This window comes from Balaenoptera acutorostrata, chromosome 1 (assembly GCF_949987535.1).
Source record: "Balaenoptera acutorostrata chromosome 1, mBalAcu1.1, whole genome shotgun sequence".
In the NCBI taxonomy this organism is placed as follows: domain Eukaryota; kingdom Metazoa; phylum Chordata; class Mammalia; order Artiodactyla; family Balaenopteridae; genus Balaenoptera; species Balaenoptera acutorostrata.
Window position 1 is genome coordinate 112,786,608 of NC_080064.1, and position 20,461 is coordinate 112,807,068.

At 50.2% G+C, this 20,461-nt stretch overlaps 2 protein-coding genes across 3 annotated transcripts in view; one reads left to right on the forward strand and one right to left on the reverse strand.

Moving 5' to 3' along the window:
- Positions 1–46: 46 nt before the first annotated feature.
- Positions 47–9,203, forward strand: LOC103020325 (immunoglobulin superfamily DCC subclass member 3-like). The gene is made up of 13 exons (XM_057554021.1): positions 47–107; positions 231–399; positions 444–532; positions 980–1,124; positions 1,205–1,335; positions 2,752–2,758; positions 3,245–3,260; positions 4,833–4,947; positions 5,033–5,191; positions 5,332–5,494; positions 5,789–6,033; positions 7,134–7,263; positions 7,900–9,203. The coding sequence occupies exons 1-13, from the start codon at positions 47–49 to the stop codon at positions 7,901–7,903; spliced, it is 1,434 nt and encodes a 477-aa protein (XP_057410004.1). The 3' UTR covers positions 7,904–9,203.
- Positions 9,204–10,122: 919 nt separating this feature from the next.
- The window catches only part of GATAD2B (GATA zinc finger domain containing 2B), an 85,400-nt gene continuing 75,061 nt past the window's right edge, over positions 10,123–20,461 (reverse strand). For both annotated transcript variants that reach the window (XM_057543255.1, XM_057543259.1), the window contains 7 exons: positions 20,172–20,300; positions 19,545–19,715; positions 18,539–18,854; positions 17,319–17,521; positions 16,276–16,386; positions 16,001–16,118; positions 10,123–15,349 (listed from right to left, as the gene is read on the reverse strand). In XM_057543255.1, coding sequence (XP_057399238.1) covers positions 15,216–15,349; positions 16,001–16,118; positions 16,276–16,386; positions 17,319–17,521; positions 18,539–18,854; positions 19,545–19,715; positions 20,172–20,300 — 1,182 coding nt within the window. In that variant the 3' untranslated portion in view covers positions 10,123–15,215. The remainder of the gene's footprint in view (positions 15,350–16,000; positions 16,119–16,275; positions 16,387–17,318; positions 17,522–18,538; positions 18,855–19,544; positions 19,716–20,171; positions 20,301–20,461) is intronic.

A 20,461-nucleotide genomic window follows, 5' to 3' on the forward strand; every position in this document is an offset into this window, starting at 1 on the left:
CGCCCCCTCCCCGTTGCCAGGGCCCAGCTGAAAGAGGCCATGGATCATGGCGGCCCTGCTCCTCAGACTGCAAGGCCCTCCTCCCCCTCCTCCCTTGCTGCCCCAAGGTGCCCCCAAACTAAAGTCCTGCCTCCTCACCCCTCGCCCAGGCCGAGAGGGGCTCAAAACTGAGGGGAGGTGGTGGGCGCCAGGAGGCCGCCGCGTCCTGGCCTCGCTGGCTGTCCCCGCAGGTTGCGCTGCAGGCTCTGAGCTGGCCTTCCTGCGGGAGCCGGGGGACGTGGTGGCCACGTGGGAGCGCCCACTGGTGCTGCCATGCCGGGTGGAGGGTGAGCCGCCTGTGTCCATTTCCTGGCAGCGGGATGGGCTGGCTCTGGCCAACGACAGCAGTGCCATCCTGATGCCCGACGCTCCCTGCATCTGGCCACCCCGCCCTCCCGCTGGAGCCTCCCCTCCCGCGCCCACGAGTACCACTGCGTGGCCCAGAACTGCTTTGGGCGCCTGGTGAGCCGGCGGGCCCGGGTGCAGCTGGCAAGTAAGTGACTGGGCTGCTCCTGTGCGGGCAGGGGGGGCGAGAATGCGCAGGGGTACCCACAGACGGCACCCGCGGGGCACAGAATTGCCCAGGGTGGGCCTGGGTAGTGCCAACTTGGACGTTAGACGCAGTATGCACAGTGCCTGGGGCACCAGAAGAAAAAATGAATATAATAATATATAATAATGCGTTGTTATTTTATAGTGCTGGATTATATTTGTCTTGATACCAGTGCAAATGTAAAACAGAATTTTAAATGTTATAGAGGAAGGCAAAGTGCTTATGGCCCAAAGAAATCACAGACGTGAGACTGCAGGGGTGCAAGCGAGGCGGTCAGCAGGGAGTGGCAGCCGTGGGCACAGAAGGGGAGCTGGGGCTCTGGGACAGAGCTGCTGGCTGCAGAGCCGGGGGCCAGCTCCCTATGCTCAGGTGGTCCCCGTGCCCTAGGTCTGTCGCGCTTCCATCAACATCCAGAGTCCGTCGAGGTTGAGCCGGGTGGAGTCGCCCGCTTCCAGTGCCTGATCCGGGGAGTGCCGGAGCCTTCCGTTTCCTGGGAGCACAACGGCACGACCTTGAGTACTGCCAGCCACCGGTGAGCAGCAGCCAGAAGTGGCGGAGTGGCAGGCTATGGGCCACTGCACAGCCACGGACCCCCGACTCCTGCATCCTCAGGGTGACACTGCTGCCTCGTGGCATCCTCCATATCACCAGCGTGAGCCGGGCTGACGTGGGCACCTACCGCTGCGTGGCACACAATGTGGCCAATACCCGCCACAGCCAGGATGCCTGGCTGACCCTGAAGGGTAAGCAAGGACCAGGGGAATCAGAGTGGGCACTGGGCAGAGAGGAGGGTGTGGGAGCTGGCACCACTGGGAGTGGGTGTGGCTGATTTGGTTGTATGTGGCACAAATACTCTTGAGCGCCGGCTGTGTATGAGGACTCTGCCGGGTGTGGGAATATAGCAGTAAGCAGGCGGAACGGGCTCGGTCCATCACTGGCTTCCCAGAGCTGCCAACTGAGTAGAGAGGGAGGTGCTGTGGGAACCCAGGGCAGGGGCCTCTAACCCAGCCTTGGGCTGTGGGCAAGGGCTGCTCAGGGCCTCAAGAGAAAGCTATACCAAGCTGGCTGTTGAAGGGTGAGCGGAGAGAGGCAGTCCAAGGTCAGGAAGGTGGAGAGGGTGGCATTCCTGGCATTGCTTTGTGAAAAAGCACAAGGGTGAGAATAGCACAGTTCATGCAGACAGTTCCATGTTGCTGGACCACAGAATGGGCAGAATTCAGGGTAACAAAAAATTGATGTAGGACAGGTAGGTGAGGCCCATCATGAAAAGGAGTTTGGACTTGATCCAGAGAGCAGTGGGAGCCCTTTATGGGTTGAGTGTGGGCTCCTGTGTCTCGGCTGGGAGTGAATGGCTGCGTGCGCTTGTGTTTGTGAGTGGTGTGCTTAGATGTACATATGCGTGTGTGTGTGCACATTTGCACGTTTCCTCCTTGGGGTGAGGATGAAAATAGCTTTGTACCTGAGATGAAACACCCAGAACGACCCCAGATGCAGGCCATGTGGGGGTGGGAGAGTTTTGTGCCCAAAGTGAGGGTCACAGCAGAGCCCCTGAAGAGTTGGCACCTAACAGGAAACTGAGGTAACACTGACGCCACAGCCTGAAGCCGAGATGCCACCGGGGATGTGAAGGGAAGGTGTGCGTGAATCATCCACTAGGGGGCCCCATAGTATAGATAACCAGTGAACCTTGGGCAAGCATCAAGGCAAAATTTCACCAAAGGGTGCTTAGTTTTTAAACTGAAGACTGAAAGGGGAAGAGGGGGATCTGTTGTGTCTCTGATCTGGAGCTGACTTAGAAACTGAAAGCAAAGGGTGGGGATCAGGGGCTCCTCCCTGAGAGCAGAGGGAAGCCTGGGTGAAGTTCTTCTGGCTTCCCACTTCCTGTTCCCATCAAGCATCCGGGGCAGGAGGGCAGGGCGGGATGCCAGGCTTCCATGATGATCAGTACTCCTGGCCAAATGCCGGGCTACGGGCAGGCACGGTTCCTCCATCCTGCTGCATGTAGAGGCGGGGAAATGAATGTCCAAGAGAGCTTCAGGCAGCTGAGAAGAAGCAGGTGCCTTTTGGGCGCAGAAGATCAACCAGTAACTGAGGGTTCATGGGTTGCCTAAATATCAGGAAAGGAGCTGGGGTCAGTGTAGACTCTTCCCCAGGGACAGGAGCTGGGTACCGAAGCCCCAGCCATTCACTCCTAAAACACTTCCCTGGGGCAGGCCTTACCCTGGGCAGGCACCAGGGACACAGAATTTCCCTGGCTTTCAAGGAGCTCACAGCGGCAAGAGGGGTATGCTGTCAGCTGTCCAGTGCTTCCAAGATCCAGGTTTGTGTTCCGCCTCTGCCGGTCCCTCTGATGTTGAACAAGCTACTTAACCTCTCTGACACTTGCTTTTCTCATCTGTAAACTTGGAGAAATAAAAAGCACTGCCCTCACAGGCTTGTAGTGAGGATTAAAGGGGACAATGCATTTGGGGCTCACAGTCTAATGCCTGGCACGCGGAGAGGTTCAGCCAGGGATGTGTGAAGTGTCATTACATGGGCCAGCTCTACCTCACTGAATGGTCTGACCAGGTGGAACATGGCCTCCTTGGCCAAGGCCAGGACATTCCAAGACAGTCCACAGCCTGGACTAGAGCTCGTGGAAGGCAAACTGAGGAGTGCCTGGTACAAAGTAGACCCTCAGTATATGATGGTGGGATGAATGGATGAATGAACGGAGAATGGGTGAAATACTATTCTAGGCCTTGAGGCAGATTTGAAGATGTGGAAGAAGACTTTACACCAGTACTTGAGAAACTTTCATTTTAGAGACAAAATTTTGTGTGAGAAGTTTTATGTTTTTTGTTTTTTTCCGTGCGGCTTGTGGGATCCTAGTTCCCCAACCAGGGACCAAATCCAGGCCCCCTGCAGTGGAAGCACAGAGTCCCAACCATTGGACCACCAGGGAATTCCCGAGGAGTTCTTCTTTTTTTATATTTACTTATTTATTTATTTATTTGGTTGCGCCAGGTCTTAGTTGCAGCAGGCGGGCTCATGTGCGGCTCGTGGGCTCCTTTAGTTGTGGCATGCGAACTCTTGGTTGCGGCATGCATGTGGGATCTAGTTCCCTGACCAGGGATCGAACCCGGGCCCCCGGCATTGGGAGTGCAGAGTCTTAACCACAGCGCCACCAGGGAAGTCCCCAGAGGAGTTCTTAATAAGGGACATTTATGAAAAGGTTAAAGATATGTTGCAAAGTCTCATAAAATACAAAGTGGTAAAACAAGAATGGGGGTGACTGGATAAAGGAAAACAAAGGCCTGTTTCCCCTGTTGTTCACAGCTATTTGTTCCCAGTGTGGGAATAGCGCCTGGCATACAGCAGTCCCCCAGTGATGATTGGTTGAATAACCTAATAAAATGGGAGAGGGTGGCATAAAATGAAGACCCAAAGAGCAGTGTATTTCAAAAAACATTTGCATCCCTTCTGAGCAGTTGAGACCTGCTGACTTCTCAGGGGGGCCTGGCTTTCTTTCTGAGGGAAGGGTCTCCTGCCAGTTTTGTGGGTGACTTAGGGAAGGGGACTAGGCCCCTGGGTATCCCCCCAGGGTACCCCTCTACCTGGCCAGTTCATGTTCTGACACTGCTGCAGGCCCTCCAGGGGCACCCTGTAGCGGGGCATGCTTACACCCTCTCCTCTTTCCGCCCCTCCAGTTTAACTTGGGGCCTGCTTAGTACACCAGAGCTGCTTAGCCCTGATACAGGCAGACCTCGGAAGTATTGCAGGTTCCGTGCCAGACCACAGCGAATATCACAATAAAGTGAGTCACATGAATTTTTTGGTTTCCCAGTTCATATAATAATCATGTTTACACTATACTGTATCCTATTAAATAGCAGTCTAAATAAACAATGTACATACCTCATTTAAAAAATAGTTGATTGCTGAAATTGCTAACCATCATCTGATAATGCAGGATTGCCACAAACCTTCAATTTGTAAAACCAACCAAAAAAACGCACTATCTGTGAAGCGCAATAAAACGAGGTATACCTGTACTTACTGCCATAGGACCCTGGGCACGTAATTTTCTTTATCTGTAAACCAGGAGTAAAATAGCAGCCGCTCTGGGGTCTGGTCACCTGAGGACTAGAAGGGTCCTCCGGGAGCAGAAGTGTGTCCTGGGCGCAGGGGGAGAGTGCTGCTGCCTGATCCTTCGATTTGCTATTTCCACCTCACAGTGGGATCCCCACGGCTGCTGCAGGAGCCCGAGATTCTGTCTGGGCCTCAGAACCTGACGCTCACAGTGCACCAAACGGCAGTGCTGGAATGCATCGCCACAGGCCACCCACAGCCACTGGTCTCCTGGAGCCACCTGGGTGTGAAGCCGCCCCGTCCCACCCCGCCTCCTGGAGCCCCCAGCACTTGGCACTTCCGCAGCTCTGACCCCTCGTCTCCCTGTAGATGGCCGCTCCATCGGCGTAGAGGGCATCCAAGTCCTGGGCACCGGGAACCTCATGATCTCCAATGTGTCGGTCCAGCACTCGGGCATCTACGTCTGTGCGGCCAATCGGCTGGGAACCCGGGTCCGACGCACAGCACAGGGCGTCCTGCTCGTGCAGGGTAAGCCCCGAGGGCCGGCCAGGGAGGGTCCTGGGGCGTCCCATCCCCCCATGGGAACCTGAATGGGGAGAGGGGCAGGGGCAGGAGGAAGGTGAGAGGCCGGGCCTCATGGCGCCCTCCACCTGCCATTGCCTGCCCAGCTCCGCCTGAGTTTGTCCAGTGGCCACAATCCTTGTCCAGGCCTCCAGGCAGCAGCGCCGTCCTCACCTGCGTGGCCCAGGGCGTCCCTGAGCCCTGGCTGGCCTGGTTGAGGAATGGGAAGGGGCTGAGTCCTGGGGATAACATTCGGCTAACCCACAACAGGTAGCTGAGATACCCCTGTCCCGCCCCCTCCACCCTGCCTGACTGCCGATGTATCCTCACCTGCCCCAGGCATCCAGCCCCACCTCCTCACAACACTCTCTACCACCCACACAAACCCCCTGCATCCACCTCCACCCACGGGAGGCTCTGCCCTGCCTGCTTCATACAAGCAATGCCCACACACAGGTGGTGTGTCCTTCTGCTTCTGGGCAGGTCTGTGGGTCTCACCACCCAACCAGGGCAGGGGACTTGGCGGGAAGGAACCCCCAGTGGCTACGTCTGTTTTTCCCTTAGCACACTGATGCTGGTGGGGATCTCAGCGGAGGACGAGGCCATCTACCGATGCGTGGCAGAGGACAGCGCGAGCTCCAACCAGGCCAGTGCCCGCCTGGCTGTGACAGGGGACCCAGAGCCACCCCCTGCCCCCAGGTGTCTGCAGGCAACGGCTCTCTCCACCTCTGCCATTCTAGTGTCCTGGGAACCACCGCCCTCCAATGGGGACGTCACTGGCTATGTGCTGCACCTCCGGCCCGTTGGAGGTGGGTGTGGGTGGGTGGATGGGAGTCCCTGACCCCAGCCCACTTCTCCCCTGACTGGGGGTGTCCCTGGGCAAGTTTCTCTCACTCTTAGTGACCCCCAGGCCTGTCTGGACACTGGCCGGGCCTCTGGACCTGTGGTCCTCTGGTACTTCCTTCTGCTCGTCAGCCCCTTTCTCATCCTGGCTCTGACTTCTGCAGCCCCCTTCCCTGCTCTCCTTGGAGACCTAGCTGAGGCTTTGTGCCCACTTTGTGGGGGTGGGGGATGTTTGTAGTGAGGGAGAGGGATGCTGGTTGCCAAGCTGCTCTGCTTCTCAGAGCCAACTGGCCCGGAGCTCCAAGAGGCCGTGGGCAAAGGCACCTTTGAGCATGTCTTCTCCAGTCTGGAGCCTGACACGGTCTATTCTATCCACTTTCGGGCCTACTCAGCAGAGGGTGCCAGCCAGGACCCTGCCTCCATCCACGCTTCCACCATGGGCAGCAGTGAGTGACACCCTCTCCAGCCTTGTAGAGCCCCTGGCCTCAGGTGGACAGGGCTGCCAACCAGCTCATCTCATTTCTCTGCAGCCCCTGCTGCCCTTGGCTTCTCCACCAAAGTGCTCAACGCCACCTCTGTTCAGGCCTCCTGGGAGCTGCCATCCCAGCTGGGGCCCATCCAGGGCTTCAAAGTCTTTCACTGCAAGCTGCCCGCTGCCCATTTTGAGGGGCCCCTGCTCTTGGCTAGCACTGTCAGTTCCTTCCTCTACACAGATCTGCGTGAGGCCCTGAACCTTCTTGTGCCCCCTCCTGAGTGTGGTCTTGCCCCAGGCACTGAGCTTCCTGGCCCAGCCAGGCCTGTTCCCTTCACAATCTCCTGCTTCTTGCAGAGCCAGCCGCCCTCTATTAGATCAAGCTCCAGGCATTCAGTGGCAACGGGGATGGTAACAGCAGTGCCCGTGTTGTCTCTGCGTGATGTGCCCCTAGCCGCCCCTGGTGAGGGTAGCAGGCCCGGGGTCAGAGCAGGCTCTTCCCATAGGACCTACGGCTGTCAGTCTTCAGGGAGGAGGCGGGGCCTGAGCTTTGCCTCCATCCTGGTCCTCTGACAGATGGCACTGTGTCCACAGAGTCCAAGGCTGGGTGCTCCTGCAGCCGGGATGAGAACAGCTCGCTGCCTGGGGTTGTGGTGGGCATCCACGTGGGCCTGGCTGCCCTCATCGTTTGCCTCCTTTGTCTCCTGCTGGGCTGGAGACACAGGTAAGGGCCAGGATGGCTATATGTGGAAAACTGCTAGGAAGACAGTCTGCACTATGGTGGCACAGGCCCAAAGAGCAAGAAAGGGCTTTTTAATCCATGGCTAATCTGTCTTACAAATGAGGACACTGAGGCAGAAAGGGAGGGCCAGTTCTTCTCACAGCTGTGTGGTATCAGGAGTGAGAGGAGGCCTGGTGGGCTGCAGGAAGCAGGGCAAAGAGCCACTGGGGCTCCCGAGGCAGAGAACAGGTGGCAGAAGTGGGCCAGAGCCAGATCCCTGCCATCCTGTGCACAAGGAAGGGGCCCAGCGTCTCCCGCTGTGGAGTATGGAAAAGGATGAAAGGCTGGGGCTGATGGATGCTAAGCCAGAGAGAAGCCCCAGACAGGTCAGGGTGCTGATCCTCCCTATCCGGGCAGCCTCTTCTGAAACAGGGGTCCCAGGAGTGCTGGGCAGTGCCTCAGACTGCCTCAGACAGAGCTGGGGGCTGCAGAGGCCAGGCTCCGAGTGGAGGGAAGCCGGGGGAGAAGACTGAACTCATCACCCAGGTGAGGGGCATTCAGGTGAGGGGGACTGGGAAGGAGAAAGTAGTGTGCTTTGAGGCTCTGGGGCCGAAGCCTGATCACCGCCTTCCCTCTCAGGTGACCGTGGAGCAGCCGCCCTTACCCTAGGGCCCTCCAAGTTGGCTCCCTCCCAGATGCCACTAACTCCGGCCCCACCAAAGAATCTATGTCACCTTTCCCTGCCACCCCGGAGTCAAGAAAGAACCAAAGGTCCCTAAGCCCCTCTCCGGGGAGGGTCAGGTCTGACCATAGGGTGGGAGAAGAGGTTGTGATTTCTGTTTCTCCCTTCTCCTTAAGAAATGGGGAAATCTGTGTCTTCCCCAACACACCAAATAACTCAAACTAAACCATGCTCAGGTGGGAGTTCTCTCCAACCCATTAGTCCTCCCTCATAACACCATCGAATATATCCTCTTGATCCAAAAATGAACTACCCAAAGATATATAGCTTTAAAGCCCCCCCCAAGAGGGGACTCAGGGCAAGGGGCTCTGTCAGCAACTCCATCTTCCAACCCAAACCCCCAGTCTGAAATCTGTTTGTCTCCTCATGCCTAAGATGGAGTCTGACCAGGGACAGGCAACCTGCATTCCTGCTGGTCTAAATAGGCAGGTGGGCAAAGGGGCTGCCAAGTTCCTTGCCCCCGTGTCCCAACAACAGAAGAGTTCTGAACATCTAAGCTCACACACGCTGCTTCTCTGAGCAACCAAATGCCCATCTCCCCCTTTCCAGATCCAAAGCATTCACCCCTTTTCGGGAGGCATGCCTCCTCATTTTTCTATTTTTGAAAGGAGATACTAGTTTGCGTTGAGGTTCTGTTGGCCTTGAATCCCTTGTAGAATGAGCACAGACGCTGTGGGGCACCCCACACATCTATTCCCCTCAATTCTAGGTGTCCAAAGAGCACCTCTTTCCCACTCCTCCCTCTGACCTATGGCCCTCCTGGCCCCCTTGTCCCTCCTCGTCCAGCTCTACCACAAACCTAAAACCAAACCCCAGGCTCTCCCTCAATCTGCCGCCCTCCAAGGCTGTCCAGTATTGTGCCAAAAAGGGGGTAGGGTCTTGGAGGAAGGAAAACCCAGGTCTTAGGGGGACCCCAAACACTGTCTCCTCTGTGCTCTTGTAGGATGATGTTCATACCAGTGACAAGACCTCCAGCAAGGCTGGGCCCTGCCCCTCCCCAACTGCACAAGGGGCATAAGCAGCTTTAACTAATAAATGTGGCAGGGGACCAAGAGGTTAAGAACAGCCCCAAACTTCAGGTCCCTGAGGAAGTAACATCCTCTCCTCTGGGTGGGCCTGGTCTAAGAGCTTTGTTGGAAATAAACCAAAATGGAAAAAATAAATTAGGATCTGGTTAACGTTCTGGATTGAAAGGAAAACCTGGGGAAGCGGGGGTGATGACATGGTAAGACAGAGCAGTTCCAGATCTTTCAGGGGATGTTGCACTGAGGCTGAGGAACTACATATTCTGCAGTTTGCTAAGGAAAGAACAGTGTGAGCTGTTTTAAGGTCCCCACCTGGAGAAACCAGCATGCTACAAAGGACTGTTTTACTGGACCCTAGAGCAGTGTGATAAGAAGGGCCAAGGACAGCTAGGGTACACCTCTCCTTAGGACAGGATGGAGGTCCAGCCTCTGGGATAAATGCAGCCTCCTTACGGATACCTTTAGACCTTAAGTCATCAGGTAACTAAAGTGGGATCAGTGGCTTCCAGAACACTGGATCTACATAAAGGTGAGGGGAAGAAGAATACAGAGGTAAGTAGGGGCTTTAAATAATCAACACAATTGAAGAAAAGGCACAAACTAAAGGTACCCCATTGACTGGAGGGAGTATAAGTCATAGCTAATCTCCAGATCGCCCCTAAAATTCTCCCACCAAACTGCCCCCCCCCCACGCCCCCCATGACTAAAGCACAAGCCACAGGAAAGTTTAGAAACCATTCCTTTCTTTATTAAACATAGCTTGCAAGTGATAAATATTACAAAGTTTTTTTTTCTTTTAATCCTTTCTCCAAAAATTAGCTTATTATTTGAATCTGTCACTGCTGAAATGCTCAGCAGCATCTGAAACAGATGGGAGTGTATTTGCCTTTTTGAAAACCAGTTTCTATTGGTCTTAGTTTTTTCATTTTAATTCCCAAACACAATGCAGAAAATTAGAGTTTGTTTTTTGTTTTTTGTTTTTTTTTTTAAAAAAGGAAACTTAAAGAGTTGTGCAAAAGGGTCTTGTTCCCCTCCCACCCACCCCATTCAGAGAAGGCCATTCCCCATCCCACCTCCCTGCTCCCCACCCCACCACCAATCTATCCTTCCACCTTCACCAGGGCTTCACCCACCATGCTATACCCTCTCCAGGCTTTACCAGCCAAGACCTAGAGTGTGGGAGTACTCAGCCCAGGCTGTGGGGAAATTGGGCCCCTGAAGGAGACAGCTGTTGAGACAGCTGCCTTTAGGGGGTTCAGATGAGATCTGAGAGAAGGAGACAAGATGTAGACTATATCTGAGCTCTCCTACCAAGAAGTGAGTAAAGTTCTGCATCCTGTAGCTCACTAAGGGTGTGAGTGACCACCAACCTGGGGTATTCAATGGTCAACCACCCTTGAGGGCAGCTGCTTGTGAGGTGGGGCTTGGGGCCTGGTCCCTGCCCTTGGATGACTAGAGACATGAGGGCAAAGATGTCACAGGTTTAACTGATGTCCTAAACATCACTCTGCTGCCTTTCCTAAACCAAAAGGAACAGCAGGGGCCTGACAGCTCTCCAAGGGCACTGTCACACATTTACCCACTTCAACACTAGTAACTTTGGTTTCCTCCATGGGTTTTCAGCCCAACACTTTCCTCACCTCAAGTTTTGTAGGTGGGGAAGGAAGCATTTTTAAACTTGGTGGCCAGATGCTCTCCCCCTGTCTGCCATCAGTTCACAAATAAGAAAACTGACCCAGAAAATTAACTCTACCAAAGGTCACATAGCAAGTTAGTAGGAAAGCTTGGGACTAAACCCCAGGTCTCCAGACTGTGCCACCACCCACCTCCCTTTGTGTTGTGGTTCTCTTTACTCTCCACAGTCCGGACTAAGAGCCTTAGCTTTTGCAGTAACCCAGCCTCACCCCAATTTACAATGATGGATATGGCTCTCCCTAGGGGAGACTTGCTTAGGATGACTTGTTAAAATCATTTCTATCATCCCATGACAATCCACCCTCAAAGGCCCATGAAACTAGGTTCTTTTTTGGGGTTGGAGGAAATCCCTTGCATAAGAAAGCTTGACACTGAATTTTGTTATATAGGTATATTGTATATATGCTGATGCAATCAGAGGAAAAAAAAACAGTGCAAATACAATTACAATTCATAATAATACTTGGTTTCAATGCCCCCGGGAACTGCCCCATTCCTCGGCTACCTCCCAACCCCCAGCACTTCCCCACAGTATCAACCTAATGCTGGGGGGTAGGGAGGGTGGGCAGGTTAGGGTAGGGAGTGGGCTCTGCCAAGGCAGTGCTGGTGACCCGGAGGGACTACTCCAGGGTGGGGAGGCAAGGCACAAATTAGGGGTGGGTGGTGGGGGAGGTGGCATCTCTAAGGAGGGATGGGGTTGGAGCAGCTGCCAGTCTCAGTGTGCTGGGCCCGGCCCACTCCCCTACCCACCCTCCACAGCCCTGCCTCCCTACCCCCTCCCCTTCCCCAGAAACCCTTTTGCACGGATCATACACAAACGGGCACATTACAAAATGACATAACACAGTTTCACAATATCCATGGCTAGGGCTTTTTTTTTCTCTTTTTCAGTTTTTTTTTTTTTCTACACAATGTACAATTCCTTTTAAATGGATCAAGAAATAGCTTATATACACGAATGAGTCCTTGTTATAACATCTCGGCAGCAAATATCATAAGCTAATGAAGGTCTTGTTGGAGGGGAAGGGAGCCTAGGACTGGGGTGTGGGGTGTGGAGAGAAGGTTATGCCTTCTGGAGAAGTGGGGAGAAAAGGGAATGGTTGGGGAAAAGGAACAAAAGTAAAATATCAAGAAGCATCTTTACAAAGCAGTTCTATAGCTAATTCCTTTTAAAGGGGAAAGGAAAGGTAACCAAAGCAGGAAAACATTTATCTCTGTGTCTTAAAAAAAAAATTGTCTACCATACATACATCCAAAAAATGTGGAAAAAGTACTTATTCCAGGGATGAAAGAAGTCCAGATGCTGTGGTCAAATGACAAAAAAAAAAAAGACAAATAAGGACCTCTGTCCCTCAGTTTTACCCAAGCCTTACTGCTTATCCACCCATATCAGGCTTCTAGAGAGTAAGCCACTGTCCATAAACTACTACTACTTTTAAAGCCTCTGGGGATGGAGGAAGCCAGGCAAAACTGGTGGGATCCTCACTCTAGTATCACCCTGAGCGTCAATGCTCCAGGGGTAAAATAACTCTGAACAGAGGGTCTTTCCTCCTATCTTTAGGGCATGAGGTTTAGTGTCTATGGGGCCCAAGGCCTGGGGATGGACAGCAACAACAGACTTGGAGGGACACAAGGCAATCAGTGATGAAAAAGTAGAGAAATGAGGAAAACAGAAGGACGGGGGAGAGGGAGGAAAGGGAGGAGGTGGAAGGCTAATACTTTACCATGATTAGGGGAACCTCACCCCTGTCACTAATCCCTGGGAAGGGTATGAAAATGGGGAGAAGAGAGGGTAAGAAATCAAACCTCAGCGATTGAGCAAAGGGTCACGGAGCTATACTAGTCAACAAGCAGCCTCTGTGTAACTGACCCTGAGGGGATAAAAACAGGGAAGACTCCATCCTCTCCCCTATCGCCTCAGCACCTTGGCAGGCACTCGACTACAGGCTTTCCTTCCCCATCATCCCCCATTCTCGACACATATTACTTCCAAACCCCATTCAAAGGTGGCCTGGCTCCCAGGGAAGGGACTCAGCTCAGGGCAGGGACACCCCCCAGCCAGACGGTATTGCACATTCTCTGTTCCTTACTTTTAATCTCAATTGACAAACTTGGGTACCTTGTACCTCTGAGCACCTCTGAGCTGGGGGAGGGGAGACATAACAGAAATGGCACTTCATCATGGGGGGTGCGGGGGGGGAGAAGCTAGACAGACATGCCACAAGGCAAGATGACTTGCAGGGAAAGTATTTTTTAAAAAGCTTCCAATTTCGTGGAAGAGGGAAAAGCAAAACCAAACGATTTATCCAGTGCTTTCAAAGCACAGAGGGCAAAGGAGAGATGTAAGAATATATCTTTATATATATATATATAATTTTAAAATAATCCCAGACCCAGTTCCACTAACCCCCCTCCCTCTCCCACCACTTACAGTCAGGGGTTCCACATTCCCCAGAAAAATACTCGAAACGACCCCATCACTACCTGTTACTAGCGTCTAGCTTCCAGATCATTTCACCACTGGGGGAGCCCAGACACAGGCTGCATCTCTGCTCCTTTATTAAGTGCTCAATGAATTTGGGGGAAGGGAGGAAAGAAAAAAAGCCAGGAAGGCCCGTAGGGCCAGTATAATCACCCACAGTGGCTCTGGAGTATGGGGAGTAGAGGCCAGTGTGGGGGGAACTGAGCCTGATTCCAGCTCCTTCTCCCATCCCCTCCCCAAACTTTATGGGGAGGATGTGCAGTTTGTGTGTGTGTTAATTTTAAAAGTGCCATCTTACTTTAAAAAATTATTTAATTTTAAAAATAAAAGTGGGGGAACTTCCCCAGGTGGCTTTCAAGGGTAAAATGTTAAACTCCTCTCTTCATACCTCTTTGCTGAGAGTATCCCCTCCTTGAACTCTGGCAGCTTCTACGGCTGGAGAGACAGGTGGGCATACACTATGAGGAGAGCAGAAACCTCTACCTTTAAGGGGCTTCCCTTACCTCAAAAACAGCCTGGTCCTCTCCCCCTTCCCCCACAGTATGGGCAAATGGGATGCTAATCTCCCCAATCCCCAGAACAGCAACATTGCACAATTCAATTCATTCTCTACATTAGTAGCACTTAAGAAAAAAATAAAAACAAACAAAAAAGCAAAATTTATAGAATTCTGGGGGAGAAAAAAGACAACAACTACTTGTATAGCACAAGTCCAGGATTGGTTTTGACATGAATTGTCTGGCTTTGAGCGGCTGGCTCTGCAGTTAGTGCAGCAGGGTCAGGGCAGGGCTCCAATCTGTTAGGTGCCCTCACCCTCATCTCCCGGCGCTCAGAGGGTAAAGAGACAAATGGGAGAGTCGCAACTGTTGGGAGGGAAACCACTCTTTCTTTCTTCCTCTATTTCCTCCCTTTGACATTTCACTCACTCATGTCCATCCAACGTCCAGGACACCCAGCAAAGTCAGGCTAGGAATAGCCACTCCTCTATATTACAGATGGGGCTGTGGTTACCAAGGGCAGATTAGGATTTAAAAAAAGAAAAGAAAAGAAAGAGATGGGGATGGGGGAGAATTTTACAAAGAAAATAAGATGAAATAATTTGGGGCTAGTTGGCCTGGAATAGACTTCTGTGTCTCCACTGGGGTCAGGAGACCAATCTCATTCCCCCAGCATCCAAAAGGCCAGGACCTGGTCTCAGTCCTCCTTGGCTCAACATTATGCTCATTGTCACGCCCCTTTCTCCCCCTTCTTTATGGGTCAATTCTAGGGTGGTTAAGTTTTAAAGCTTCTCCTTCCAGGCTCTTTCCCCTCATTCTTAGAGCCCAACTTCAATACTCAACACTGCCTCCAGAACTGTGCAGCTCAGAGACACCCCACAGCGGGTGTGCTATTCCTCCTTGTTTGATGCCACCACCTACCCCTGACCCTGGGGTTAAGTGCATTAAAAACTTCTGCCCCTAACACTCCCAGTCATGTCCTACCTGGCAGTTGGGGACCCTACTGCAATGCTCCTATCACTTAACTGAATGTCATTTGTGTTTACCAAAAAAAAAAAAAAAGACGAAAGAAAGAGGAAAAAAAACATATTGGGGGGAAAATAAAAAGGTTTAACCGTCCACTGAACAAAGGGAGGACACACAACATCATTAAAAATGATAATAATAATTAAAGCATAAAAACAAACTTTAGAAACACACGTCAGAGGGCTTGGATTTCTCCCCAGGACCTCATTCTGACCTCTATCAGAGGCAAAGATCCACCTCACTGTTATAGAAAACTGAAGAGAGAAAGTGGCAGAAGAACAGATCGCAGCAGTGTGAAATACAGGGGAGGTGGCGGGGCAGGGCGTGTGTTTTCTTGTTGATGTCTACTGTTTGTCTTCTGTTTTTCTGTTTTGTTTTCCGTGTATGGTAGGCACCAGTACAGGCACTGCATGCGACGGAAGTTGGGGGCAACGGGAGAGGAGAGGAGTAAAGGATACAAGGTTGGGGCAGTACAAGTGGAACAGGCGTTATTTCTGTCCACTGATGGACTGCGATATAGACCGAGGAGGGATCATGTCTAAAAGGTATTCCCGCTGTCGGTCTGCCAGACTGGGGGCTTTGTGTCCTCCAATACCAGTGTTCAAGTATGCAATGTTGACACCTAGACCCAGGAGACAAAAGTGGAGCGCAGGTATTAAAAGAGGAAATGACACCTTCTTCCGCACTACCCTGGGGCTGCAGTGGTGGAGATGCAGAGGAAACATTAGAAGCTGTCTACATCTTTGCAGACTCAGTTAAGCTTTATTTCAGTAGCAACTACCCACCCTGCTCCCAAGCTTTAGGAGAGGTCTTCCCAAAACTTCAATCCTACCAGGAATAATAAACATAGTCCTGATGGTATAGAAGAGTCAGAGAAAACTGGTGAGAGGAAAATAATCAAGACAAAGAGGGAATTACTGAATCTGCTTTGGTTTTGGGGCTGCTGACTGTAAAGAAGCATCCCTGGGTCATTCAAACTGGATCAGGACAGTTAACCCTGCTATTCTGGCCAAAGGAGATCAATAACCACATGCCCACTAAGAGGGTACACTAGACAGGACTGTGTCATTTTCACCACTAAAACCCTAGTGTACTGTGCCTAGCACGTAATATGGATTTAGCAAACCTTTGCCAAATAACAAGAGTGAAGGGAGTAGGGCCTAAAGAAAGAGCAGAAAACGAAAGAAAGAACAATTCACCTAAAGGGGCTGCTAAAGAATTGCATACTAATTAGTCAATCCCTGAGAAAAGTTCTCAGATCAACCCTTCTTACCTGGCATACCAAGGAGGCCACCTGGCACAGACAGCTGGGGTGCCTGTGCAAAGTTGGAAAGCATGGAACGGGCAGACGTGGGTATACCACGCTGGAGACTGCTTTGGGGCTGTGGAGCCTGCAATGATGAGGAGACAAGCGATCATAACTTTACCATGATGGAAGGTGTAAGGGGGAGGTAAGGATATGGGAGTACAGAAGAGCAGTATGATCGTCTGCAGAAGAAAGGACAAATTGAGATAAATGGCTGACAAAACCTCAAGAGAAATCCTCACCTGTCGAAGCGTATGATGTCTCATTATGGTCTCTTGTTTACTGACACTGGACACAGCTGGAGCCGTAGTGGGGGAGAGTGCTGCCTGCTGCTGTAATCGCTGTTCAATTTCCTGTTGGGAGTCATCAGGTCAAGTTGGGCAGGACAGCACCCAATTTCCTAACCAGAAAACCTAGAGGTCTTCTTATCTCTAATGTTGCCAGCTAGTTGGAGGGATATGGAAAAGGCAAAAGAGTTTGGTGGGGTAGGTGCACTAAGATCTCTGGGCACAAGTAACCTACATACTTCAATGATTAGGAATCCCTCTCTCCAAGAAAGCTGGCTCTCAGAAGTTGGCTGGAGAGATCTGGGTGGTGGCGATGAGCTGACTAATGTAATTAATTAAGGCTGATGAGTTACTAAGTTTTATTTTTTGACTCTTGTCTACCCATTTTCCAGGAGACCCATGATGCTACCCAAAGGGGTCTGATGGGCGGTGGGGTGGAAAAGAATCTGAGCTTCCCAACACATCTTCCCCACTCCAAGATATTCTCATTCTATTAATACTATATGAGAGTTCACACACACTAGCAACCACTAATCTTCATTGGGCTACTTTATAATCTACCCTTTCCTTTGTCATTTCTTTGTCAAATATGGACTGCAGATAATTACTTCTCTCAAAGAGATTTCTAGTACAAATATATAAATCCCTCTCACCAAAATCCATTTGTTTAAGGAAATGAAATCAAGAATAGAGGAATTCTTTAGTACTACCAGGGAAAGCCAAGAGTCTCAAGCCTTTTGTCCCTTTCCCTTAAGCTCAGCCATATGTCATTATGCTCTTACCCAATCAGAAACAGTCAAATGGAAATGGAAAAGGCAGAATGGTAAGAAGAAAAAAAAGGGAACCCAGACCTCTAGGTTCTAGGAACTTAGATTCAGAAACCTAGATCACCTGGACTGTGGGGATCACAGAGACAACTCCTCTAAACTAGAAAGAACTGTCTTTTGGGAAAACCAAACCTGGGCAGGTGGCTGGTGAGAAGTAGTCAGAATTCTTACCTGTTCCTGCTGTAGGGCTTTAACAAAAGCATTTTTCAGTCGGTTGGTGTGTTCTGCCTTTAGAGCCTTCTTCTGGTTGGAGGTCATACATTGCTCACATAGAATCTTACCATTCTTTTCTTGCTTCCAGTGAGGGGTGAAATCTGTGCGGCACTGGGCACAAACAAAGGGTTCAACCCGCAGAAGTGAGGCACAGCTTTTCCCTAGATGCCAACAAAAAGAATAATCAGTGGTTTCACATTTCCTCTGTATCTCCTCTGTTTCTCTTCATCAGATGATCTTTCTCCAGGAGTTTACTCTGCTGAATTAAGAAAGAGACTCTATAATTTATAAAATACTTTTATTTCATTTGATTGCAACAACATCACTTCAGGGAACTAGACAGTACCATCCCCATTTACAAATGAGGAAACTAAGTCTAAGAAACATAGCTCCAAATGACAAAGCTGGGACAAGAACCCAAGTTTTCTGATTTCCTATTACACCACACTGAGAAGAAAATGTGTGTCAGTTCAGTCAAAGGGCTCCACCTAATTCAACCAGTACTTTTGCTTCTTAGCATCTCTTTACCTCAGACCACACTTATCCCTATCATATACATTCATAATTTTTACCTATCAGTGTCTGAGTTATTCACTTTGTGATCTGTTTATAGCCAATACTGAGCCCTTTAGGCACTTTCCTCAGGTGTTCCCCTAAGTCCTTATGTTTAGAAATTCAGGCTTAATAACTTTTGTCAGAATAGACTGTGTGATGTTATTAATACTTTATAGTTCAGTGTTGGTTTACAGCTTTTACGTGGTCCTAGTTATCTTTATCAGTCTATTTTCTCAACTAAAAGCACTCAAACAGCAGGGACTGAATATAATAATGCAAGCACAATGCCACATAAACACTAACATTAAAAATAAGTGTTCTAGTCTTCAAATTATGCATGCATCACGCTAGGCACATTTAAAAAAGCTAACGATATACTGCAAAAAATAGACAAGATATACAAAATACACAACAAAAATACTAAGTCTAAGATACACAGACACACAAAAAGCTTTTTGATACGCTGCTCCTCAACAGTCTCCGAATCAGAGATGGGAGGTGGTTTGGCAATAGTAAAGAGAGACTATTTAATATTACACAGTACCATGCAATACTCTGCCCATATCAACCAGGTTTGGCAACTTCTCGTTTAGATAAAAAGACTGACCAACAAACAGCCTTACCTTGGCTGTCGATGACACTCTGTACGACTTCTTCCAAGCCTACCATGTAGATGAACTCACTATTGGCTGCACTAGGCAGGAAATGAAGCAAGGGAGCAGGTGGTTTAGGGGGTGGAATCTCCAGGAGTGTCTTTTCCAGCTGTTTGCGAAGAGCCAATTTGGCTGCAGCCTGTGAGTTGGCAGCATCAGTCATGGCGCTGGGGCTAGGAAGTGGTGAGGACACCCTGTTCACGGTCCCTGGCTGAATATGGGAGGCAAGGTTCATATAGATGGCAGAGGATGTTGTACGCTGACAGGGAACAGAAGAACTTGACTGCTGAAATAGATTGAGTATAGGGGTCAGTGATGGTATGTAGGAGAAAGAACCAATTCTTACTTTCGTGGCAGAGGACACTATCTGATCCTAGTCTGAACTACTTAGCTTCCCCCAAACTCAGAAAAAGACATGAGGCGTCCAACTTCTCCACTGAAAAAGGACTCTGGCACATAAGAAAGGAGAATGATAGTGGCTATGAACTAAAACTGCTGAGAGAGAGACTTCTCTGGTGGCACAGTGGTTAAGACTCCACGTTCCCAATGCAGGGGGCCCCGGTTCGATCCCTGGTCAGGGAACTAGATCCCACATGCATGCTGCAACTAAGGAGCCCGCCTGCTGCAACTAAGACCCAGTGCAACCAAATAAATAAATAAAAATAAAACTGCTAAGAGAAAAATAAAGATTTGGGATGCTTTGTCATGCATCCTTTATGCTTCTTATTCCTTAGATCCCTCTCTCTCTTTCTTCTAGGCAGATTTTAGCTTACTGTTGCTCTGCTGCATATAACCTTTCTTCTCTACTACTACATAATTCCTCAGCGTTTCCACTTTTGGGACCACTGTCAACCCACCAAAATTACCTTTGTTGTCCTAGAGTTTCTCAGTGTCCCCAAACTTAAAATCTATGGTCCTTTCAACAGGGAAAGCAAATAAAAGATTTCTCTGTTTCCCCATGAGGGCTCCCTCTTACCGGTTGGTAATTGATGGCGGGATTCATATTGGGTGTTGTGGTGCGTACAAGGCCGGGCTTAGGTGGGCCCCGCTGACCCTGTAGCTGGGCTGGGTTTGGCGCAATCACACGTTGAGACATTAACATGTGTGGGAGGGTGGTATTGGTCGCTGAACGGATAACACTGTGACCCTGAACGGGAAGAAGAGGAAAAGATATAGTCATAGCGGTAAAACGCTTCACAAAATGCCAAAGAGAAAACACTGCCTATAATACATAGCTAAGTGGAAACACAGAAACATAGTCAGACTTGGTAATTTTGTCTAAGGATCTTTGGGGATAAATCTACCACCACTATAAAACCTGATTAGTGGTTAGGAATTCCCTGGCTTCTTTGGTATAAACTATTTAACCCTCTATGGAAAAGGGCTAAGCTGGAAACCTCTGGAAAAGAAAGACTACGGTGGGAAGATTAGTTATTCATCCTTCTACTGCAGACTAAATCATGCCATTAAGGACCAACAGGACTATCTATGGTAATAACACCTCTATCAAGGCCAGGTTCTTCTATTATCTTCACAAAAGCACCAAAACAGAGATAGGATAACAGGGCCCCCTGAAACTAAGATCACCCTATGGGTCACATACCTGCAATGTCCTCAAATTCTGTTCAACCCCTTGGGCCCCAGGCCGGGAGGGAAGCTTGGAGAGGCCTTGCTGTCCCACATGGGCAGGAGATGGCTGAACAATAGATGCTGCATTCTGTACAACTGGAGTCTGGGAGAGAGAAGAGAAAATGAGACAGTGGAAAAGGCTAATAATCAGAGGTAGAAATTTGGTACACTTTTAGACTTTCGAAACTCCTTGTCAGTCTGAAGCTCCTGTTGACCAGAAGGGAAAATAAGAAAAACAGAATCACGGTTTTCTTGATTAAGGCC

Excerpts from the sequence above, each read along its gene's own strand:
- LOC103020325 (XM_057554021.1), top strand. The coding sequence starts at position 47 with ATGGCGGCCCTGCTCCTCAGACTGCAAGGCCCTCCTCCCCCTCCTCCC. Across the intron at positions 533-979 it reads GGCCCGGGTGCAGCTGGCAA|GTCTGTCGCGCTTCCATCAA; the intron begins GTAAGTGACTGG and ends CCCGTGCCCTAG. Across the intron at positions 1,125-1,204 it reads TTGAGTACTGCCAGCCACCG|GGTGACACTGCTGCCTCGTG; the intron begins GTGAGCAGCAGC and ends CTGCATCCTCAG.